The sequence below is a fragment of the Capra hircus genome, chromosome 7 (assembly GCF_001704415.2).
Source record: "Capra hircus breed San Clemente chromosome 7, ASM170441v1, whole genome shotgun sequence".
NCBI classification, from domain to species: domain Eukaryota; kingdom Metazoa; phylum Chordata; class Mammalia; order Artiodactyla; family Bovidae; genus Capra; species Capra hircus.
In genome coordinates this window covers 107,686,410-107,708,714 of record NC_030814.1, presented here as the reverse complement: position 1 = coordinate 107,708,714, position 22,305 = coordinate 107,686,410, and the positions used below count along the sequence as shown (strand labels likewise).

The window sequence follows — 22,305 nt, the reverse complement described above, 5'->3', positions numbered from 1 at the left end:
TTTTGGCCCCACCTGAAGGAGGTCTGGCTGGAAACTTCTCTTCGCACCGGGTGCTGGCTGCACCCCAAGCACTCCACAGTGCTGACAAGGAGAGACTTCTGATGTCCACCAGAAGGCAGGCCCAGCCTTGATGGGGTCGCTGCAGGGAAGCTTTCAGCCATGGCCAGAGAGAATGGAGGATTGAAGATGATGGGAAAGCCTTCCTGCAGGGGGAGACAGCTGGACAGGTCAGTGGGTCCTCATCACAAAGACCTGGAAGGCCAAGCTGTGGAGGCCGCAGCTAGAGAAGCTCAGACACACCCATCCTATGGAGCAGTCCAGAGAGCAGCTGCAGGCACAGCAGGATCCAGGCCTCAGCCTCTGAACTCAGGAACGTGCTTTTCTGGCTCCTTGAGGGACAAGACGGTCCCAGCAGTGCCAACATCAGCTCAGGGACCTAGGGGCAAGAGCTTTCAAGTAGCACACAAGTTCTAGGACTGCGTCCGCACCCTCTAGTTAGGATCAGGTCCACCTCTGGTTCATTCTTGTGGCCAACAGCACGGCAAATATGCTGAGTGTCTAAGCCTAGTCAAAAACAACCTTCACTGTAAGACTCAACGCTGGAAGCAGTCAATTCCTAAATGGCCAGGACTGATTATGAAACAGAGCTGGCTCCTGGGGGATGCAGTGGCTTGGGGAGCTGCCATCCCTGGCAGACCTCCCAGGAAGTGATCACTGGGCTTGAGTGGGCCCAGAAGTGCCTATGGGAGGCAGGGCCTGCCCAGCCAGGGATCCTGGGGGACCAGCAGATCCAACCGCCACCTTGCCATTGCAGGTGGGCATGCCCCAGACACTCAGCATATCCGACATGGTCACCCCGGGCAGCCTCAGCCCACCCCCCACCGAGCCCACGGATGGCGAGCAGGCTGGGCAGCCCCTCCTGGGTGGAGCTCCGTCTTCAGCCTCCTTGGACACCCTGATCCAACACCTGGTGCCCACTGCCGACTACTACCCTGAGGTGGGTGGTCCACCCAGTGGGGAGGAGGGGTAGCAAAATGGGCTCTGTCCCACCATGCCTGGGGGAGACAGCAGAGCTGGGGCTGGCTGGGACTGGGGGTGCAGGGGCTGGGAGGCACATCCTCCCGGGCCTTGTGAGCACGTGCTGCCTTTCTCCTGTGCCCCCGCAGAAAGCCTACATCTTCACCTTCCTGCTGAGCTCGCGCCTCTTCATCGAGCCCCAGGAGCTCCTGGCCCGGGTCTGCCACATGTGCATTGAGCAGCAGCAGCTGGACAAGCCGGTGCTCGACAAGGTGAGAGGCAGGGCAGGGCAGCGGGCCTCCGAGTGTGCGGCCCCCCGCCCCCGACACGCCCTGTGAATCAATATCCTGTTCACCCGCCAGGGGTTCTGACGTGTCTGGAGCCCAGAGCCAGAAGGGCAGAGTCAGAATCCTTAACCCCAGTGCTGTTTCCCAGGGTCTCAGGGGAGCCCCTGGGCGCACACAGCCCAGGACCGGGCCCTCAGAAGACCACGAGGAGAGCCCGATCTGTGGCCGGGGCGGTCCTGCAGTGCCTGCTGCCCTGCCTGCCCGCCGCATCTTCTGTTCGATCGTTTCTTCTCCCGCTGGTCCGCTGATGGCTCAGCCTTCCCTCAGCACCCCACGTCCTTTCCTCTGTCCCTCACTGTATTCCATAAACCGCAACTGAGTCAGCAGGGTTCCACTGTCCAGTGACAGAAACCTGGTTTCAACTGACCTAAGGCCAAGGGACTTCACTGGCTCACATGACTGCAGTCTCGAGCTACTGGGGCTCCAGGGCCTCAAACATCAGTGGTCTTTCTCCCTACGACCCCTTGCTTTGTTTTCTTTTTTCTTTTTTTTATTTTTATTTATTTATTTTTTTAATTTTAAAATCTTTAATTCTTACATGCGTTCCCAAACATGAACCCCCCTCCCACCTCCCTCCCCATAACATCTCTCTGGGTCATCCCCATGCACCAGCCCCAAGCATGCTGTATCCTGCGTCAGACATAGACTGGCGATTCGATTCTTACGTGATAGTATACATGGTAGAATGCCATTCTCCCAAATCATCCCACCCTCTCCCTCTCCCTCTGAGTCCAAAAGTCCGTTATACACATCTGTGTCTTTTTTCCTGTCTTGCATACAGGGTCGTCATTGCCATCTTCCTAAATTCCATATATATGTGTTAGTATACTGTATTGGTGTTTTTCTTTCTGGCTTACTTCACTCTGTATAATCGGCTCCAGTTTCATCCATCTCATCAGAACTGATTCAAATGAATTCTTTTTAACGGCTGAGTAATACTCCATTGTGTATATGTACCACAGCTTTCTTATCCATTCATCTGCTGATGGACATCTAGGTTGTTTCCATGTCCTGGCTATTATAAACAGTGCTGCGATGAACATTGGGGTACACGTGTCTCTTTCAATTCTGGTTTCCTCGGTGTGTATGCCCAGCAGTGGGATTGCTGGGTCATAAGGTAGTTCTATTTGCAATTTTTAAAGGAATCTCCACACTGTTCTCCATAGTGGCTGTACTAGTTTGCATTCCCACCAACAGTGTAGGAGGGTTCCCTTTTCTCCACACCCTCTCCAGCACTTATTGCTTGCAGATTTTTGGATCACAGCCATTCTGACTGGTGTGAAGTGGTACCTCATTGTGGTTTTGATTTGCATTTCTCTAATAATGAGTGATGTTGAGCATCTTTTCATGTGTTTGTTAGCCATCCGTATGTCTTCTTTGGAGAAATGTCTATTTAGTTCTTTGGCCCATTTTTTGATTGGGTCCTTTATTTTTCTAGAATTGAGCTGCATAAGATGCTTGTATATTTTTGAGATTAGTTGTTTGTCAGTAGCTTCAGTTGCTATTATTTTCTCCCATTCAGAAGGCTGTCTTTTCACCTTGCTTATATTTTCCTTTGTTGTGCAGAAGCTTTTAATTTTAATTAGATCCCATTTGTTTATTTTTGCTTTTATCCTTGCTTTGTTTTCCTCTGGGCCAGCCTCTCTCTTGCTAAGGCGAGTTCTCTGCCTGGTGACAGGTGGCCTCCGCGGGTCCAGGGTCCTGGCCTACACTTCCCAATCCTGTGGAAGGAGGATTCCAATAAAGATCCTGATCTCATTGGCTTAGCTTAAGCGGCATGCCCCTCTGTGGGCCAATGCCATGCCCTGACTGGCCAGCACTGATCTGGCATGTTCCTGAAGCCCTGGGGGAGGGCCAGCTGAAAATGAGGGAGAGGGGGGCCCCACAGACAAACTGAGATCCCGTCACCACAGAAAGGGAGATAGAAGGACTGGCGGTTATAAGTAAGAGATGACCCCCATTCCAAACATGTGTCTGCCCCCTCTGCTCTCCATCATCAGCCCCCATGCCCATCTGTCTCCTGGGACAGAGGAAGGAGAGGCCCACCTGCCTCCAGCCATCACTGCTGCCCTCGGGCAGCCCACATGCACAGTGAGTGGCTGAGGCAGGGGCCGCTGTGACCCCCCACCTCCCAAGCAGCCCTCACCAAATGCAGACAACCCTTGGCTTGCCTTGCAGGCCCGGGTCCGGAAGTTTGGCCCCAAACTGCTCCAGTTGTTGGCCGAGTGGACGGAGACGTTTCCGCGGGACTTCCAGGAGGAGTCAACCATCAGTCACCTGAAGGACGTGGTGGGCCGCATCGCCCCCTGTGACGAGGTGGGCAAGCCAGGCCAGAGTCCTTTCAACCTGTCTCCATCCTCACACTTGGGACCTGAGCCTATTCCCAGGCTGGCCTCTGGGCCCTCATCTCCCTACCCGTACCCTGGGGCCCCTCTGAAATCAGCCCTTCCTGCCCCATCAGAGAATCGGGCACCAGCAGAGCTGGCAGGGAAATCAGGCCTCTAGGTCTAGACCTGGGCTCTTGAGCTCTCTCCTATCCTGGTCTCATCAGATGGCAAGATATGGGCTCTTACAGCTGCCTGGTCAGGCCAGTGACCCAGCACGCTGGCTTGGCAGAAGCCTCTTCCCCAGTAGCTTGGGAGGCAGCCCGTGTAATGGGCATCAGGTGCCTCTGCACCCCATACCTTGCCCTGTTCTCCCAGCTCCATTACTCTGGGGAAGGCACTTAAGTGAGAAAGAGGAACAACACTCCTACCTCCCAGGACTGGGGTGAGAACTCAGAGGGGAGGGCACGTCGCTTGTCTTGGGAGGACACCGAATGTGGCAAGCTGATAGCCCCACAGTGGGTCTGAACGCAGAGCCGCAGGAGCCAAAGGAAACTGCTAAGGCGGGCTGAGCAACAGGAAGCTGCGAAGTCCAAGGCCTAATGAGGCTCCCAGAGGGAGGCCCTGCCCTGGGGCCGATTCAGAGACAGAGCTGTTCTGAGAGCTTGATGAGATGAAGGCCATCTCCTCTGCATCCCTTGACCCATCTGGGGATCGAGGATGACACCTGGCTTCGGTGCAGCAGGAAACGTTCAGGGAAGGCTCGATGACTGGATGGATCAGGAGAAGGAAGCAGGAAGGGGAAACGCCGACGGGTTGGTACATAGTTGGCTACTTTGATGGGTGAGTGGAGGTGGGGAGAGACGTCTGGGCAGTTGGGTAGGCAGGGAGGTGAGCAGGATAAGTGGCTGTGGAAGGCTGATGGCAAGACATGAAGGAAAAAGGCGGAAATGATGACTAGAGAGTGGGTAGATGGATGAACAGATGGGTGGGAGGGGGGGTGGATGGGCAGGTGGGTGGGTGTGTGTGTGGGTGTGGATGGGTGGGTGAGAACATGGATGGGCAGGTGGGTGGGTGTGTGTGTGGGTGTGGATGGGTGGGTGAGAACATGGATGGGCAGGTGGGTGGGTGTGTGTGTGGGTGTGGATGGGTGGGTGAGAACATGGATGGGAAGGTGGGTGGGTGTGTGTGTGGGTGTGGATGGGTGGGTGAGAACATGGATGGGCAGGTGGGTGGGTGGGTGGGTGGATGGATGGATGAATGGGTAGATGGATGAGGACAAATGTTGGAATGGAGGGAGGAAGGGTAGATAAATGAATTGATGGATCTGTGGGTGACTTTATAAAAGGGGAGGTGGGCATCACAGATGGATGGAAAATAGATGGGTACAGAGACGGTAGATGGATGGATGGATGGATGGAGTAGAGGGTTTGTACAGGGATGAGAGCCCAGTCCTCTGCTTTATCTCCGCTCCCCCGCCACCCTGACAGTAGGCCTTTAAGCGGTGTGAAGTCTAAGCCATTGACAAAATGGATTATCTGCCCTTGTCGGGCCTGCCTCTCCACTGGCAGAGCCATTTCAGAGGCAGACCCTGCCATTCTGGCCACAGGCTTTGGGACAGGTCTAAGTCCTGGGCTTGTTTCTTTGCAAAGCAGCGCCTCCTCACTACGCCCTCAAGAATCTGCTGGGAAATCTTTTCTAACCACCGAGTGGATGAAAATAAGACACAGCCAAGACCTGTGACTGGGCTGTCAAAAGCAGTCATCCACCAGGTGTGGATTTTCAGAGCTAACTCATTTAGAGTTGGCTAAATAAGTAATATGGAGAAGGCAGTGGCACCCCACTCCAGTACTCTTGCCTGGAAAATCCCATGGACGGAGGAGCCTGGTAGGCTGCAGTCCATGGGGTCGCACGGAGTCGGACAAGACTGAGCGACTTCACTTTCACTTTTCACTTTCATGCATTGGAGAAGGAAATGGCAACCCACTCCAGCGTTCTCGCCTGGAGAATCCCAGGGTTTGGGGAGCCTGGTGGGCTGCCGTCTCTGGGGTCGCGCAGAGTCGGACACGACTGAAGCGACGCAGCAGCAGCAGCAAATAAGTAATAAGTAACTCATTTAGAGAATTTCTCATCCCTTCCTGTGGAATCCAGTTAGGTATGCTAAGTGATGTAAACCAGAGCTGAGATTCCCTAGTCCCCATGCCACCCAGCCAGGCGTAGGCCAGGGGTGCCCCATCTGTCTTTGTGAGTCCCACATTGCCCCTCTCCAGAAAGCACTTACTCCCAGGGGATGTGTGGTAGACATTGCTTCCCTTTCCTGATGCTTCAGGCAGCCTTCAGGCTGCTCCCTTCCCAGCACAGGGACAGTCTTAGCTGAGAAAGGAATTGGTGAGCTCTGAACCAAACTGGTAAGTCAGGACCCACGGGACTCAGAACCTGAGGTCAGGGTCAGACCTTCTGAGCCCACAGCTGTGTGACCTTGGGCGAGGTGCTTCCCCTCTCCAAATTTCAGTTTCTTCATCAGTCAAATGGAGATTATAACTGTTCCCACCACACAAGTCTGAGACAGAGTCCCTGCAGTCACCTGCGCTTGTATTTCAGCACTTGGTAAACATAAGCTATGATAAGGAACAAATTCTCTCCAAAACCCAGGCACATGGGGATTATTTTTGACTTTCATGAAACTTTGTTATGGAACTTTTCACACATATACAAATATAGATAGTAGTAACCATGAAGTCCTGTGTGCTCATCGCCTAGATTCATCAGTTATCAACATTTGGCCAAACTCATTTCTTCTCTCCTTTCACTCACTTCCCCCTCCCTCCAAATGTTTGTTTGTTTGTTTTAAATCATAGATATTATATATTTTGCTCCAAAACCATTTCGGAACCCTCTTGTAAAAGATTTCTTACCCAGAGATGATAGGAGCAAACGATACAAAGTGTTGCGCACAAAACCAGTGTTTCCAGAACGTGTGCGTCTTGGGGTTACCTAACCTCTCTGGGCCTGAAATTATTTTCTCTAAGAGGGAAGGTGATAACCCCTCCCTCGCAGGACGGTGAGGGAAACAGCGCTGTTCAGGAACGTGAAGGAGGCAGGACAGGTGAGTGGGGAGCCGGGCTTCCGTGTCAAAGTGGCTCTGCCAGGCGACGCCTTTCTCTTCCTGCCTGGCACCCTGCCATCTCCTGGAAGCCTCACGTCCTCCGGGTGCTCCCCACCACCTCTCACTAGCCGGGGACAAGGGGCTGGAGGGGCTCTGCGGAGGCCCTGTCCGTGCCTGTGGAGTCTGAGCTGCTCCATCTTCGGGTCCCCCTCTGCTGGGCAGGAGACCCTGCCTTAACGGTGGCTCCCGTGCCCCCCACCCCCCGGAGGTTGGCCCAGCCATTTCACTTCAAGAAACCGAGCAGTTTCACCTTTTCGTGATGCTGAAGCTGAAAGAGACAGGGGGCCCCAGGGAGGCCTAGAGGGTCAGATACCTGCTGAGAGACAGGGCAGGGAACAGCAGTCCCCTGGCCACACGCACTGGGCCCCTCAGGAGACTGCACGGGCAGCCCTCTCGGCCACCAGCCTTGCTCTCCAACTCACACGGCTGTCTGCCGGCTCCCCGGGGCCACGGGTGGCGGCCAGGGACTTAGAGAGCAAGCTGGCGATGGGTGTAGAGCTCCTGCCTGTGCTGCTGGACATCGGCCACGGGCTCGCTCAGGAGGGAGCTTTCAGGAACTTTAGAAAACAAGGGTCTTTACTTGACTGGATGGAAACCGACCCTAATCACAAAACACTGGGTCCAGGAGAACTTGGAAGTACCTGGAGAGCGCTGCCCCTCACCCAGGCCACCCTGTGACGGTGACAGGAACACCTGGGCTTTCTCGGGGGTAGGTCCCCGGGCCTGCCTGCATTCACCAAGATCACACAGCCTGCATCCGCAAGGTGGAGAGATCACTGAGCAAACGAGACAAGGTCAAAGAGAAGGTCAAATACCCTCCCCACAGTCAGATTCACAAAAAAAAAAAAAAACCCAACAGATAAGCTTGAGGTTAACAGCACTAGAACATTTTTAAATGAATTAGCACACGGTCAGTGGCGATTTGGAGTGGATATGGGTTCTATAGAAACAAGTCCTGCTACATCATTTGCAGTTTTAAAAATAGGGGCAGTGCGCGGCTCTATCAAACTAGCCACAGACGCACTTCATCCTCGACTCCGGTAGGCTCTGCAGTCTGCCTGGGAGAGGCTGACTGACGACAAGCAGGTGGAGGCCAGGTTTATCCAGTCCACTAATGTGTGTGGGCCCCTCCTGTTCATTCCGGGTACCAGCAAAGAGAGACCCAGCATGGCCTTCATGGAGCTGGTACTCCAGTGAGAGGCTTGGGCAAGGACTGTGAAGGAAGGGAACGGGGGAACGGAGCTCGGAGGAAGAAGGCTACAGGTCCTGCCTTGCCTGCGGGGCAGGAGAGACAGCGGGTCAGAGGGGTGGGCAGGTGGTCTGTGTCTGGAGCACGGAGAAGAGGAGCAAGGGCTACGTGGAGGCCACTACGTGCGGCCAGAGCTGACCTCAGGACCCCTGAGCCACGCCGGGCTTTTGTCTTTGCGATAGTTTAGGGAAGGAGGGTGCGGTGGTCAGATGTGTGTTTGGAACAGAACGCTCTTGCAGCAGGGTGGAGTAGACAGAGGCTGGCAGAAATGCACGGGGCCCACTGAGGTGGCTGCACTTGCAGGGAAACAAGCACGGCCTACGCCACACACACTGTGGTAGAAGACACGGAAATGGAGGCAAGCAAAATGAAGAGGGCTGCTGATGGTCTAGAGCGGCCTGAGGGAGAAGGTGGCTTGAGGATGGCCCCGAGCCGGGAGCCTAAGACAGGCAGCAGGTGGGGCAGCCCTGCGGTGGGGCAGCGTGGCTTCTGATGGCATGCGTCTGGTCCGGGTGGCCTTGCCCACGTGGCGCTGGAGACCAGAGGAGAGCACCGTCCACACACTGCCCACACTAAACGACGCTGGAGGTGAGCCAGAAAACCCAGGAGCGAAGCACAGAGCATGATCAAGAGAGATGAGGCAGGAGGAACCCGGCGTGCAGCCCCAGGGCAGACCAGCAAGCCCGCAGACAGCCCAAGGCAGCAGAGCTGGGGAGCTGAGGCCGCCGCCGCCTGAGAGGTCCTCGGTGACAGCGAGAGTCAGCCTGGTGATGACGGTGGAGTCGGGTGGGGTGGTGGAGGGCTGAGTGGGAGATGCGGCAGCTCGACAGCCAGCGTAGGCCCCTCCAGACCGAGCAGCAGCAGAGACACGAGGGGCGGGTGGAGGTGCAGGGGCTCACTGCTGACTGCTGCGTGTCACTGGGGCTGACTCTGGCGGGACCTCGCTCGCTGCCTTCCTGGCACTCAGACGAAAACCTGGGAGGCAGCGTGTGCGCTAAGCATGCTCTGCGATACAGCCCTGACAGCTCAGCTGGTAAAGAATCCGCCTGAATGCAGGAGGCCCCGGCTCGGTTCCTGGGCTGGGGAGATCCGCTGAGGAAGGGATAGGCCACCCTCTCCAGTATTCTTGGGCTTCCCTTGTGGCTCAGCTGGTAAAGAATCCGCCTGCAGTGTGGGAGACCTGGCTTCGATCCCTCAGTTGGGAAGATCCCCTGGAGGAGGGAACGAGTACCCACTCCAGTGCTCCGGCCTGGAGAATCCCGCGGTCTGTATGGTCCATGGGGTCACAAAGAGTTGGACACGACTGAGCAACTTTCACTGTCAAGCTGGGGGGGGGGGGGTGTTCCTCCCACCGGCAACAAAGGGAAGTCAGACCTCAGCTCACCCACACGCTGGCTGCCTTCTCGGTCTGTCCCTCACGACTCTGGGAGTCAGGGTCAGTGTTAGGGTTTGGGTTCAGGAGCAGGCTCCCTGTGTCCTGAGGGCTCTACCAAAGCTGTCCTGGCCACTCCGCAGAGAAGCACGTTCATAAAGTGTGGGGACACCGTCTCCATCGCCAGAGCATTCGGCACCAATGGGGTGGCCCTCAGTGCCCCTGCGACCCCGTCAGAGGCTTAAGGAACTACTGAGGTCCCCAGGCAAGCCCTGCACCCTGTTGCCCACCTGCAAAATGCCTCTGGGATCGTGTGTATGAAGAACATGCATTTTTCCTATCGGAAATTACCTGGCGGTGCTGACTAGTCACCACCTTCTCCTGAGGCCTCTGGGACCAGGCCCCACTGGAAACCCCACCTGCCTGCCTGACACCTTTTTGCTGCCAGGAGTCCAGAGCCCAGATGCCCACTGCTGCTCCCAGGCCACCTTCTGGCTTGAGGGTGTTGAATCCACCTCTGGGGGAGCCATTTGCTGACAGGCTGGGGGGCCTGTTCTGTGGGTTATTGACAGCCTTTTGGGAAGGTGAAGACATCTTGCTTCATAAACCCAGCTGGTCTGATGTGCCTTCCTTGGAAATAGGGGTCTCTGAGGGGCAATAATTGGTTTCACTGAGGGGTGGGAGGGTGGTCCCTGCACCAAGCCCAGGGCATCTGAGCTGCATGGCGAGGGGCCCTGTTGCTACAGTAAATGGTTATCAAGTGTCCACTGCATGCCCAGAGCTGTAACACAGGTCACCTCAGATTCTCTGCTCTCCAAGCTATCAGTGCAGGGCAGTAAATAACCTCAGTGGTCCTGCAGTGGTCCCACAAGGAAGTCACGTAGGGTGAGCTGGAGAAGAGTGCCCAGGGCAGGGGATGGACAGCAAGGCTGGGCAAGGAAGGCCTCTCTAAGCTAGGCCTGGGAGACAGGCAGGGACACCTAGTAAAGCCAAGCAAAAGGCTAGCATCCAGGGAAGGGCCCGTCCCACGCCTCCCTTCCTCCACTCCCTGGCAGTGCCCGCCCCACCTAGACAACTCGGGCAGCTTTGCACCCCAGCCATCCTCCCTGAGGTGTGCTGTACTAGGCTTCCACTGGCGATCCTGCAGCCTTTGCCCCAGCCAGCCTTGCCTGTGAGCCCCAACCAGCCTGTCCTGAGTTGGGTCCTGAGACAGGTGGGTACACCTAGGAGTAGCCCATCCATGTCACCTGGGAAGCCTTTCTGTCTTCGACATTGCTGTGTGAAGGCAGGTTTCCCGCCCTGAGCACCATCTCTACCCCACTCCAGGCGTACAGAAAGAGGATGCATCAGCTCCTGCAGGCTCTGCACCAGAAGCTGGCAGCTCTGGGCCAGGGACCAGAAAGCCTGCTGGGCACCGACAAGCCCGTCTCCTACAGGACCAAGCCTCCAGCCTCCATCCACAGGGAGCTCCTTGGCATCTGCAGTGACCCCTACGTGCTGGCTCAGCAGCTGACGCACGTGGAGCTGGTGAGCAGGCCTGGGCCACCCTCCACCCAGACCCAGAGCCTGGAGTGCTGAGCATAGCCAGCCACCCCTCCCCCATCTTGTCCCGCACCTCATCTCAGCCTAACCTGGGGTCTGAGCCCATCCCTTCAGGGCCACCCCGGCGTCTGCAGAGGGCCCTGACTCTGGAGCAGCCTCTCCCCATGCCTGGGGAGAGGAACAGAAGGGCTGCAGGTACCAACCTTGCCTAACTTTGACCTCTGGCCTGAGTCCAGGCCTCAGACAGAGGAACAAGGTTCAGATCCTGGCTCTGACACCACCGGATGTGTAATCAGCCCCACAGCTAGCACCTTCCCCACCCAGGTCTCAGTTTCCCCCATCCAGGACTCACACAGCCACTGCACCCACCCCAGCTTTCCAGAGAGGCGCAAACAGCCTTTATGGTCAAGACTTACACTCACTGTCTCATTACACCTTCCCACCACCTGGCCAGGTAGTGTTGTTATTATTCTCTTTTCACAAATGAGGAAGCTAAAGCCCAGAGGTTTAGTTTAAGCGATTTGCCACAAGTCAAGCAGCAGGAGGAACAGGGCCAGGATCCTTTTCTGACCCAGACCCCATGCTCTTGGCCCCCGGGCCCACCCAGGAGGGAGCAGGTCATGGATGACCCAGTTTTGAGCCTGGTTTCCTAGGTATCTCACTCCACAAGCACTCCCTGTGGAGACGCTGACCCTGCCCCCGTGAAAAGCAGCAGCCCCTGGGCAGAGGAAGGGAGGGCCTGACATCTTCAGGATGGTGCTGAGCTCTGTGACAACCCGGAACAGGGCTGTGGAGCCCCCGTGAGAAGGGCGGTGGGCCCATGCCGGGCGCCCAGTGGACATCCCTTTCTCCTTTTCCTGACTCCTCTCTCTCTGGTGCAGGAACAGCTGCGGCACATTGGACCTGAGGAGTTTGTCCAGGCTTTTGTGAACAAGGACCCTCTGGCCAGCACAAAGGTAGAAGGCCCGTGGACGGACTGTCCAGGCAGGGACCCCTACCCACGAGTCCCTCCGTGGGATTCCCAGAGCACCAGCTCAGCCAGCTCCAGAGGGGCCCGGAACAGAGCAGATGGGCTTGGTGGGGACGTGCCCATTCCACCCACGCCCTAGCCTAAGGTGGGCACATCCCAGCAGCCCTGAGTCCCAGGGAAGCCTGGGAGGGCCAGACAAGCCTGCCGGGGTCAGCCACCCAGCAAGGGTCGAGGGCACTCCATGATCCTAAGCCCTGGGTGGGTCAGAGCGGGGAGGTTCACACCCAGGCCACTACAAGACCCCGTGTGCCCTCCCGGTGTGTTGTGGTGGGCGCCGATGCCCTCTAGTGGCCACTTGGGGAACGCAGGCCGATGCATGCTGTCCAAGAAGTTCAGGGCACACGCTCTTCCCTCTGAAGGCGGATTACACACCGAATTTCAGAGCCTGCCCCTCTTTCTGAGAGCTCATCCTTCAGTCTACTTGGTGTTTATCAAGGAGTTAAATCTGAAGCAGAACTGGAAATATTATGTCTTCTTCCCTGGCACCTAATAAAAGAAGTGCAAACTAAATGTACAATTGCATTTCACCTCCAGGATAAGCAGAGATTAAACATTGTGTGTGTGTAGGAAAAGGGACAGTCTCACAAACAGCTGGCAGGGGGTGAAATTGGCACAGCCACTTTGGAGAGCAGCGTGGCAATAGAATCAACACTTCAAATGTACACGCTGGACCCCAACTTTTCACACCTAACGATTTATCCTACAGGTATACACAAACACGTGTACACACAAAGATGTACACACAAAAATATCTGGGATATTTTTCTGTGTTTTATGACCAAAGACTGGAAGCAAACTACCGTACCATCCACGGGGACTCGATTAGTGTCGCAATGCATCCATACACAGAAGGCCATGCAGCTGTTAGAATAAGAGCACCTGTAAGAATGGAACGAGGGACATTTGCATGGCACCGCTGGTGGCTCAGCTGGTAAAGAATCTGCCGGCACTGCAGGAGACCTGGGTTCAGTCCCTGGGTTGGGAAGATCCCCTGGAGATGGGAATAGCAACCCACTCCAGTATTCTTGCCTAAACAATTACATGGACAGAGGAGCCTGGCAGGCTATAGTCCATGGGGTTGCAAAGAGTTGGACATGGCTAACACTTTCTTGGGCCTCCCTGGTGGCTGAGATGGTAAAGAATCTGCCTGTGATGAAGGAGACCTGGGCTCAATCCCTGGGTTGGGAAGATCCCCTGGAGGAGGGCATGGCAACCCACTCCAGGATTCTGGCCTGGACAATCCCCCTGGACAGAGGAGCCTGGCGGGCTACAGTCCATGGGGTCACAGAGTCGGACACAACTGAGTGACTATGCACAGGACACAGCAAAAGTGGAATATTTGCCAAAGACCCACTGTTGAGAGATGAACAAGTGACCACCTGTGTAACAGAGGGGGACGCATAACACACATCTGCTTGTACGTACGTGTGGACAATCTCCAGGAACCCTGGCACTCTGAGGAGTTCATCATGGCCCTGGGAGCAGGAGTGCGGAGGAGACTTTGCTGCTCTTAGGGGGCCATTTTCCTGTTTTGCTTTGTTTGGGGTTTGGGCCATTTCCAAGTATTATTTTTAATTGTGAAAAACATCATGATCATTTACCCGGTATACTGTGAATGAATACTTCTGTGTTCTGGCCTCTCAGCTACTATAGATATTGCTGCTATGAACATTCTTATGCATTGTCTATGTATGTGGGTACACTTTTTTTCTAGAGCATCAGTTCTCAAGTGGTTTAGTCCCAGGACAGCTTTCAGTCTTAAAAATTATGGAGGACCCCAAAGAACTTTCGGTTACGTAGATTAATTACAGAAAGTTCCCTACATACGAATGACTTCCATTTTGAGAGCACGTTCGTAAGTCCAGTTTATTCATAAGTCCAGCAAAGTTAGCCTACATAGCCAGCTAACACAATTGGCTATATAGTACTGTGCTGTAATAGGTTTGTAATACTTTTCACACAAAGAATACATTTTTAAAAGCCACAAAAATAGATAAAACATTTGAAATCTTACAGTACAGTGCTTTGAGAATCACCATACAGTACAAAGGGGGCATACAGGGGCTGGTGTCACGTGACTAGGAAAGAAGGGTTACTGACTGGAGAAGGGAGAGGAGGGGGGAGACGGTAGAACTGAAGGATCAACAGCGATAGGAGATGGAGGGCAAGCTGCCACTTCACTCCTGTCTGATGTTGACAGAACGCATGTTCACATCTTTGAAAGTCCAAAACCTGCATGTTCATATGTAGGCAGCTTATTGTCATAACAGCTGCTGCTGCTGCTGCTAAGTCGCTTCAGTCTTGTCCGACTCTGTGCGACCCCATAGATGGCAGCCCACCCAGCTCCCCCGTCCCTGGGATTCTCCAGGCAAGAACACTGGAGTGGGTTGCCATTTCCTTCTCCAGTGCATGAAAGTGAAAAGTGAAAGTGAAGTCATTCAGTTTTGTCCAACTCTTAGCGACCCCGTGGACTACAGCCTACAGGGCTCCTCCATCCATGGGATTTTCCAGGCAAGAGTACTGCAGTGGGGTGCCATCGCCTTCTCTGGTCATAACAGCTACCTGTATTTATTATAATGGGCTTCCCTGTGGCTCAGAGGTAAAAAATCTGCCTGTCAATACAGGAGACATGGGTTTGATCCCTGGGTCAAGAAGATCCCTTGGAGAAGGAAATGGCAACCCACTCCAGTATTCTTGCCTGGGAAATCCCGAGAGAGGGGCCTGATGTGTAACAGCCCATGGCATCGCAAAGAGTTGGACACGACTTAGCAGCTAAACAACGTTTATTATATTAGCCAGTAAGGCCAATAACTTTAAAAAATATTTATTCAAAATCATAATAATCTATTATATGTTAATAAGTTACATATTTTATGAAAATAACTATTTTCAAAAAAATTAATGAGAAGAGTGATATTGTTTTATGGTATTTTTAAAAATTTCTCTCAGTTCAGTTCAGTCATTCAGTCGTGTCCAACTCTTTGCGACCCCATGGACTGCAGCACACCAGGCCTCCCTGTCCATCACCAACTCCCTGAGTTTACTCAGACTCATGTCCATTGACTTGGTGATGCCATCCAACCATCTCACCCTCTGTCATCCCCTTTTCCTCCTGCCTTCAATCTTTCCCAGCATCAGGGTCTTTTCAAATAAGTCAGTTCTCTGCATCAGGTGGCCAAAGTATTGGAGTTTCAGCTTCAGCATTAGTCCTTCCAATGAAGGACTGATTTCCTTTAGGACAGACTGGTTGGATCTCCTTGTAGTCCAAAGGACTCTCAAGAGTCTTCTCCAACACTACGGTTCAAAAGCATCAATTCTTCTGAGCTCAGCTTTCTTTATAGTCCAACTCTCACATCCATATATGACCACTGGAAAAACCGTAGCTTTGACTAGATGGACCTTTGTTGGCAAAGTAATGTCTCTGCTTTTTAATATGTTGTCTAGGTTGGTCATAACTTTTCTTCCAAGGAGCAAGCATCTTTTAATTTCATGGCTGTAGTCATGCAGTGATCACAGTCCATCTGCAGTGATTTTGGAGCTCAAAAATATAAAGTCTGTCACTGTTTCCATTATTTCCCCATCTATTTGCCATGAAGTGATGGGACCAGATGCCATGATCTTAGTTTTACGAATTTTGAGTTGTAAGCCAACTTTTTCACTCTTCTCTTTCATTTTCATCAAGAGGCGGCTCTTTAGTTCTTCACTTTCTGCCATAAGGGTGGTGTCATCTGCATATCTGAGGTTATTGACATTTCTCCCGGCAGTCTTGATTCCGGCTTGTGCTTCATCCCGTCCAGAGTTTCTCATGATGTACTCTGCATGTAAGTTAAATAAGCAGGGTGACAACATACAGCCTTGACATACTCCTTTCCCTATTTGAAACCAGTCTGTTGTTCCATGTCCAGTTCTAACTGTTGCTTCCTGACCTGGATACAGATTTCTCAGGAGGCAGGTCAGGTGGTCTGGTATTCCCATCTCTTTAAGAATTTTCCAGTTTGTTGTGATCCACACAGTCAAAGGCTTTTGCATAGTCAGTAAAGCAGAAGTAGATGTTTTTCTAGAACTCTCTTGCTTTTTTGATGATCCAGCGGATGTTGGCAATTTGATCTCTGGTTCCTCTGCCTTTTCTAAAGCCATCTAGAGCATCTGGAAGTTCACAGTTCATGTACTGTTGAAGCCTGGCTTAGAGAATTTTGAGCATTACTTTGCTAGCATGTGAGATAAGTGCGGTAGTTTGAATATTCTTTGGCATTTCTTTTCTTTGGGATTAGAATGAAAACTGACCTTTTCCAGTCCTGTGGCCACTGCTGAGCTTTCCAAATTTGCTGGCATATTGAGTGCAGCACTTTCACAGCATCATCTTTTAGGTTTTGAAATAGCTCAACTGGAATTCCATCACCTCCACTAGCTTTGTTCGTAGTGATGCTTCATAAGCCCCACTTGACTTTGCATTCCAGGATATCTGACTCTAGGTGAGTGATCACAGCATCATGATTATCTGTGTCATGATGATCTTTTCTGTACAGTTCTTCTATGTATTCTTGCCACCTCTTCTTTATATCTTCTTGCTTCTGTTAGGTCCGTATCGTTTCTGTCCTTTATTGTGCCCATCTTTCCATGAAATGTTCCCTTGGTATCTCTAATTTTCTTGAAGAGATCTCTAGTCTTTCCCATTCTATTATTTTCCTCTATTTGTTTTCATTGATATGAGGAAGGCTTTCTTATCTCTCCTTGCTGTTCTTTGGAACTGTGCATTCAAATGGGTATATCTTTCCTTATCTGCTTTGCCTTTCACTTCTTTTCATAGCTATTTGAAAAATATCTCTCTAATGACTGGCAATGGAAGACAGCTGAATTCTCTTAATTTGCATTCAATCTCTTGACGTAACATTATCTTGATTGAAAATCCAACTTCCTCACACAAATATGTAGTTGGAAAAAGAAGGAGTATATTATGGCCTTTTCAAATAATTGTGAATATTCTTCTTTGATACTACACTAAAACTCAACAAGGGATAATTTTTTATGATTAATTGTAGTTTGGAATCTGAACTCCATCACATTGAAGTCATTGGTCCATCTTGAAATGGCAACCCACTTCAGTATTCTTGCCTGGAAAATCCCATGGACAAGAGGAGCCTGGCAGGCTACAGTCCATAGAGTTGCAAAGAGTTGGACGTGGCTGAGCATCTAAACCGCACATCTTGAATGGATCTTTTTGCCTATGTACAATTTTGACATATATTGGCTATTTGGAAAATATGGGTTCACCTAATCAAGCAGATCTTCTGAATGTTGACTTATTTCATTAGATGACATTTTTAAATAATATTCATTGTATATATTCACTAATAACATCATCCAAAAAAGTTCTTAAGTACTGGGAAGCTGTCAGGCTCCAGAGGCAGATATGTGTTTTTTAGGTTCCCAATTCTCTCTTGAAAACTTGAATTTTATCCTTGGCAACAAATACTATCAATTGTTTTCCTTGAAGTTACAGGATCATTTTAATTGATTTAAAGGAAGCATCAGCCAAGTACTGAAATGTGCGTAACCACATGGGTCAGTCTTTTTTCAGGTAAAGTGCTGTTCGTGGGTAAAGTTCAGCTCACGTCAGGCGCACTAGTGCGCTTCCACAAGAGCACCATGAGACCTGTGTGCACAGCAGAAGTGCCCGTGTTTACAGTGCTCCCTGCACACCTGCAGGCTCTGCAACCGCAGACCCCACCACTCTCAGATTAGCAAGATTAGAAAACATTGAAATTCAAGGAAGTTCTAAAAAAAACAGCACTTGACTTTGCTGTGTACCAGGCCACTATTTACATAGTTTTTAGATTGTATTGGGTGTTATAAGTAAACTAGAGGTGATTTAAAGTCTACAGGAGAATGTGCATGAGTTTATGCAAATTTTACATTTTACATAAGGAACTTGAGCATCCTCACACTTTGGTATCCAAGAGGGGTGATGGAACCATTCACCTAAGGGTGCCAAAAGATGACGGCACTCCCCTTCTGTCACACAGAATATGAAAGAGACAGATACTCAGGGTTGAGATTTAATAAAACTGAAGTTTATGTTTTCAAGAACATCCTTAAGTCACGCTCACTTTTTCCCTTTTACTGTGAGTATGCAGTAGTGAAGAACGCAATGGTCTCATCTGGGGCTTCTGTCTCAGTTCAGGCTAAGGCAGCAGAAATTTTACCCATCGTTCTGTTATGTATGAGTGCAAATGTTAAGACAGTGAAAAGGCAGGAATATTTAATGAATATGTAGACAGGTTTGCCCTAGTGGACCCCCTGAAAGGGTCCTGGTGGCCCCCAGGAGCCCAGGGACAACACTTTGAGATGTCGCTCTAGGATATACCTGTGAACGGAATCACTGTGTCAGTCACAGGTGATGCCAAGTGAGGCTGTATCCGTTTACACTGCCACCAGGGAGTTATTCTTGCTCCACGGCCTCACTGACACTTGAAGTTGTCAAACTTAAATTTTTGTCAAACTGTTAAATGGAGCATCTTTTCATGTGTTTTGGACCTTCTTGTTTTCTCTTCTATGAAATGCCCATCCCTAATTTTTCTTCAGTTTTCTAGTACTGATTTGTTTTCTTAAGGATTTTTAAGAGTTTGTGTGAGTATTTAAAATGTGTACTAGTTAATTTTCGGAGAAGGCAATGGCACCCCACTCCAGTCCTCTTGCCTGGAAAATCCCATGGATGGAGGAGCCTGGTAGGGTGCAGTCCATGGGGTCGCTAAGAGTCGGACACGACTGAGCAACTTCACTTTCACTTTTCACTTTCATGCATTGGAGGAGGAAATGGCAACCCACTCCAGTGTTCTCGCCTGGAGAATCCCAGGGACGGGGGAGCCTGGTGGGCTGCCGTGTATGGGGTGTATGGGGTTGCACAGAGTCGGACACGACTAAAACGACTTAGTAGTAAATTATCCTTTGTCAGTTAGATATACTGCAAATTTTCTTCCCCTGGTTGATTACTTTGCCTTTCATTCTCATTATTGTGTCTTTTAATGAACAGGTGTTAATTTCCTCCTTATAAGGAATTTACATTTTTGGATTATTTCTGCCTTCATATTTTGAAGCTATGCTATTAGGTACAGACAAACTTAAACTCCTGCTATATTCTCAATAACTCAAAAATTTTATCTTTATGCAGTTACCCTTTAGACTCTTCTAATGCTTCTTGCCTTAGTCTTTTTTTTTGCCTTAAAGTCTATTTTGTCTAATATTAACATAGATATGCGTATTTATCATGCATATTTTTCTATTTTTATTTATATCCCTGTGTTTGGGATGTAGCGCTTGAAAACAGCAGGCGGTTGGATTTTCTTTTAATTAGTGACTAAACAAATCCATAAAGAGTAACTTCTGATCTGTGTGGATTTGTTTTTACTGTCTTCTGTTGTACCTTGCCTTCTTTACCTATTCTTCTTTTTTCTTTCTTGGCTTCTTTTGGATTCTCTGAAATTGTGATACACTTATACAGTGGATTTATAAAATTATGTTTCCATTTTTAAAATTATGTTTCTAAAGGATATTTGCTAGCACATGAGAAGGTTCATGTGGGAAAATATGAAAATATATAGTTATAGATAGAAACATACGTACATACATATGATTGATCCTCATTATTTGCCATCCTTATATCCTATAGTCATCATGAACACTGAATTGGCAAATACTGAGTCCTTACTCCTAAGGAAAATATCAGATTAGGTTCCTTGTGAGTGTCTCATCCCAGCCTTTTCATCAACCAGTCAATATATAACCTTGATTTGTGTGTGTTTCTGTTTAATGAGACCTTCTATTGTTGATTCAGTAACACTGGATTCATGGCCAACAGTACTACAGCACACGTCTGAATGAAGCTTATCAAACATGTTTCTTCCCTTAGGGCACATGCCAGCCTCCATGTGCTTGGGAACATGAGGCAGCATGGCCGCGCTGCGCTGGACGGTTCCATCTCTGTGCCTGGGGCCACTTTGACCAGTGAAATCACCAACAAACAACACAAAAATGCGAAAAAATGACACTAAGTAGATTAGAAAAAGGACACTTGTTTGCAGTGCAGAAGCTGAAGCCAGAAGTCAGGGCATCAGCTCAGCCTCAGCTGGGAACTCACAGGTGCGCTGGGTGACAAACATCCTGCTGCCCGGTGCATGTCCACAGACGACCGAGAAGCGGTGTGAGCGTGGACTTGCAGGTTACAAATGAAACGGAACGTTAGGGACCAAACTCAGAATGTGTGAGTAATGAGCGCTACCTGTGTGTAGGGGTATATGATAGATACATACATTAAGTTTCATCTTTCAGTTCAGTTCAGTCGCTCAGTCGTGTCCGACTCTTTGCATCCCCGTGAATCGCAGCACGCCAGGCCTCCCTGTCCATCACCATCTCCCGGAGTTCACTCAGACTCACGTCCATCGAGTCAGTGATGCCGTCCAGCCATCTCATCCTCTGTCGTCCCCTTCTCCTCCTGCCCCTAATCCCTCCCAGAATCAGAGTCTATTCCAATGAGTCAACTCTTCGCATGAGGTGGCCAAAGTACTGGAGTTTCAGCTTTAGCCTCATTGCCTCCAAAGAAATCTCAGGGCTGATCTTCAGAATGGACTGGTTGGATCTCCTTGCAATCCAAGGGACTCTCAAGAGTCTTCTCCAACACCACAGTCCAAAAGCATCAATTCTTTGGCGCTCAGCTTTCTTCACAGTCCAACTCTCACATCCATACATGACCACTGGGAAACCATAGCCTTGACTAGATGGACTTTTGTTGGCAAAGTAATGTCTCTGCTTTTCAATATGCTATCTAGGTTGGTCATAACTTTTCTTCCAAGGAGTAAGCGTCTTTTAATTTCATGACTGCAGTCACCATCTGCAGTGATTTTGGAGCCCCCAGAAATAAAGTCTGACCCTGTTTCCACTGTTTCCCCATCTATTTCCCATGAAGTGATGGGACCAGATGCCATGATCTTCGTTTTTTGAATGTTGAGCTTTAAGCCAACTTTTCCACTCTCCACTTTCACTTTCATCAAGAGGCTTTTTAGTTCCTCTTCACTTTCTGCCATAAGGGTGGTGTCATCTTCATATCTGAGGTTATTGATATTTCTCCCGGCAATCTTGATTCCAGCTTGTGCTTCTTCCAGCCCAGCATTTCTCAGCAATACGTGAACCATGAACTTCCAGTTGTTCAAGGTGGTTTTAGAAAAGGCAGAGGAACCAGAAATCAAATTGCCAACATCCACTGGATCATCAAAAAAGCAAGAGAGTTCCAGAAAAACATCTACTTCTGCTTTATTGACTATGCCAAAGCCTTTGACTGTGTGGATCACAATCAACTGTGGAAAATTCTTAAAGAGATGGGAATACCAGACCACCTGACCTGCCTCTTGAGAAACCTATATGCAGGTCAGGAAGCAACACTTAGAACTGGACATGGAACAACAGACTGATTCCAAATAGGAAAAGGAGTATGTCAAGGCTGTATATTGTCACCCTGCTTATTTAACTTCTATGCAGAATTACATCTTTAGGTGTATAGAAAATATAGCTAGAAGGATATGTCAAATCTGTGGATGGTTTTGAGGTTTTGACGTTTCTGAGATCGTCTATAATGATGATGGCTGACTTTTTAAAAGTTATTTGTGTTCAAAAAGTTACTGACAAAAAGTCTGAGGGTGGTTCTTATGTCTTTCCTAGCCTTGTTTCAGTGAGAAGACTAACAACCTGGAAGCTTACGTGAAATGGTTCAACAGACTGTGCTACCTCGTGGCTACTGAGATCTGCATGGTGCGTAGGAAGCCAGACCTTGAGCTGGCATGGCCAAAACTGGCCAGGGCTGGAGAGGAGCCCCCCTGGGGGGGGGACCAGAAGACCATGATGAGCCCATCTGTCTCCTAGCCCAGAGCCAGGCTGAGCACCCTCTGGGACACCAGGTGTTACCTGGCTTGCCTGTAGAGACATTTCCCCCTGAGTAGAGCCTGACGTGAATCCACCTACCGGTCCCAGAGGGAGTCAGAGAGATGCTTGCTGAGGGAGAGGGCAGTAGGCTATCCACTCCTCCCACCTGTGCCTGGGGCGGCCTGGCCTGCAGCTGAATTCTGTGTGGCTCACTCGGGACTTAGAGGTAGAAATAATCCAACTTTAAGAAGTGGGAGATCGCCCTTTGAAGTCCAGGTCCCTGGCATCTCCCAGAAAGCAGGGAGACTCGGCAACACCGAGCTGGACGTGCTGGCCACTGGATCTCAGC

The 22,305-nt window shown here is 50.6% G+C and overlaps 1 protein-coding gene across 3 annotated transcripts in view; it reads left to right on the top strand.

Annotated features, from left to right (window-relative positions):
* The window catches only part of RASGEF1C (RasGEF domain family member 1C), a 100,364-nt gene that overhangs the window by 62,847 nt on the left and 15,212 nt on the right, over positions 1–22,305 (top strand). For all 3 annotated transcript variants that reach the window (XR_001918390.1, XR_001918389.1, XM_018051617.1), the window contains 6 exons: positions 815–997; positions 1,167–1,289; positions 3,543–3,680; positions 10,802–11,002; positions 11,899–11,973; positions 21,756–21,845. Coding sequence is in view for 1 of the 3 variants with exons in the window: in XM_018051617.1 (XP_017907106.1) it covers positions 821–997; positions 1,167–1,289; positions 3,543–3,680; positions 10,802–11,002; positions 11,899–11,973; positions 21,756–21,845 (804 nt within the window). In the remaining 2 variants the exon portion in view is untranslated. The remainder of the gene's footprint in view (positions 1–814; positions 998–1,166; positions 1,290–3,542; positions 3,681–10,801; positions 11,003–11,898; positions 11,974–21,755; positions 21,846–22,305) is intronic.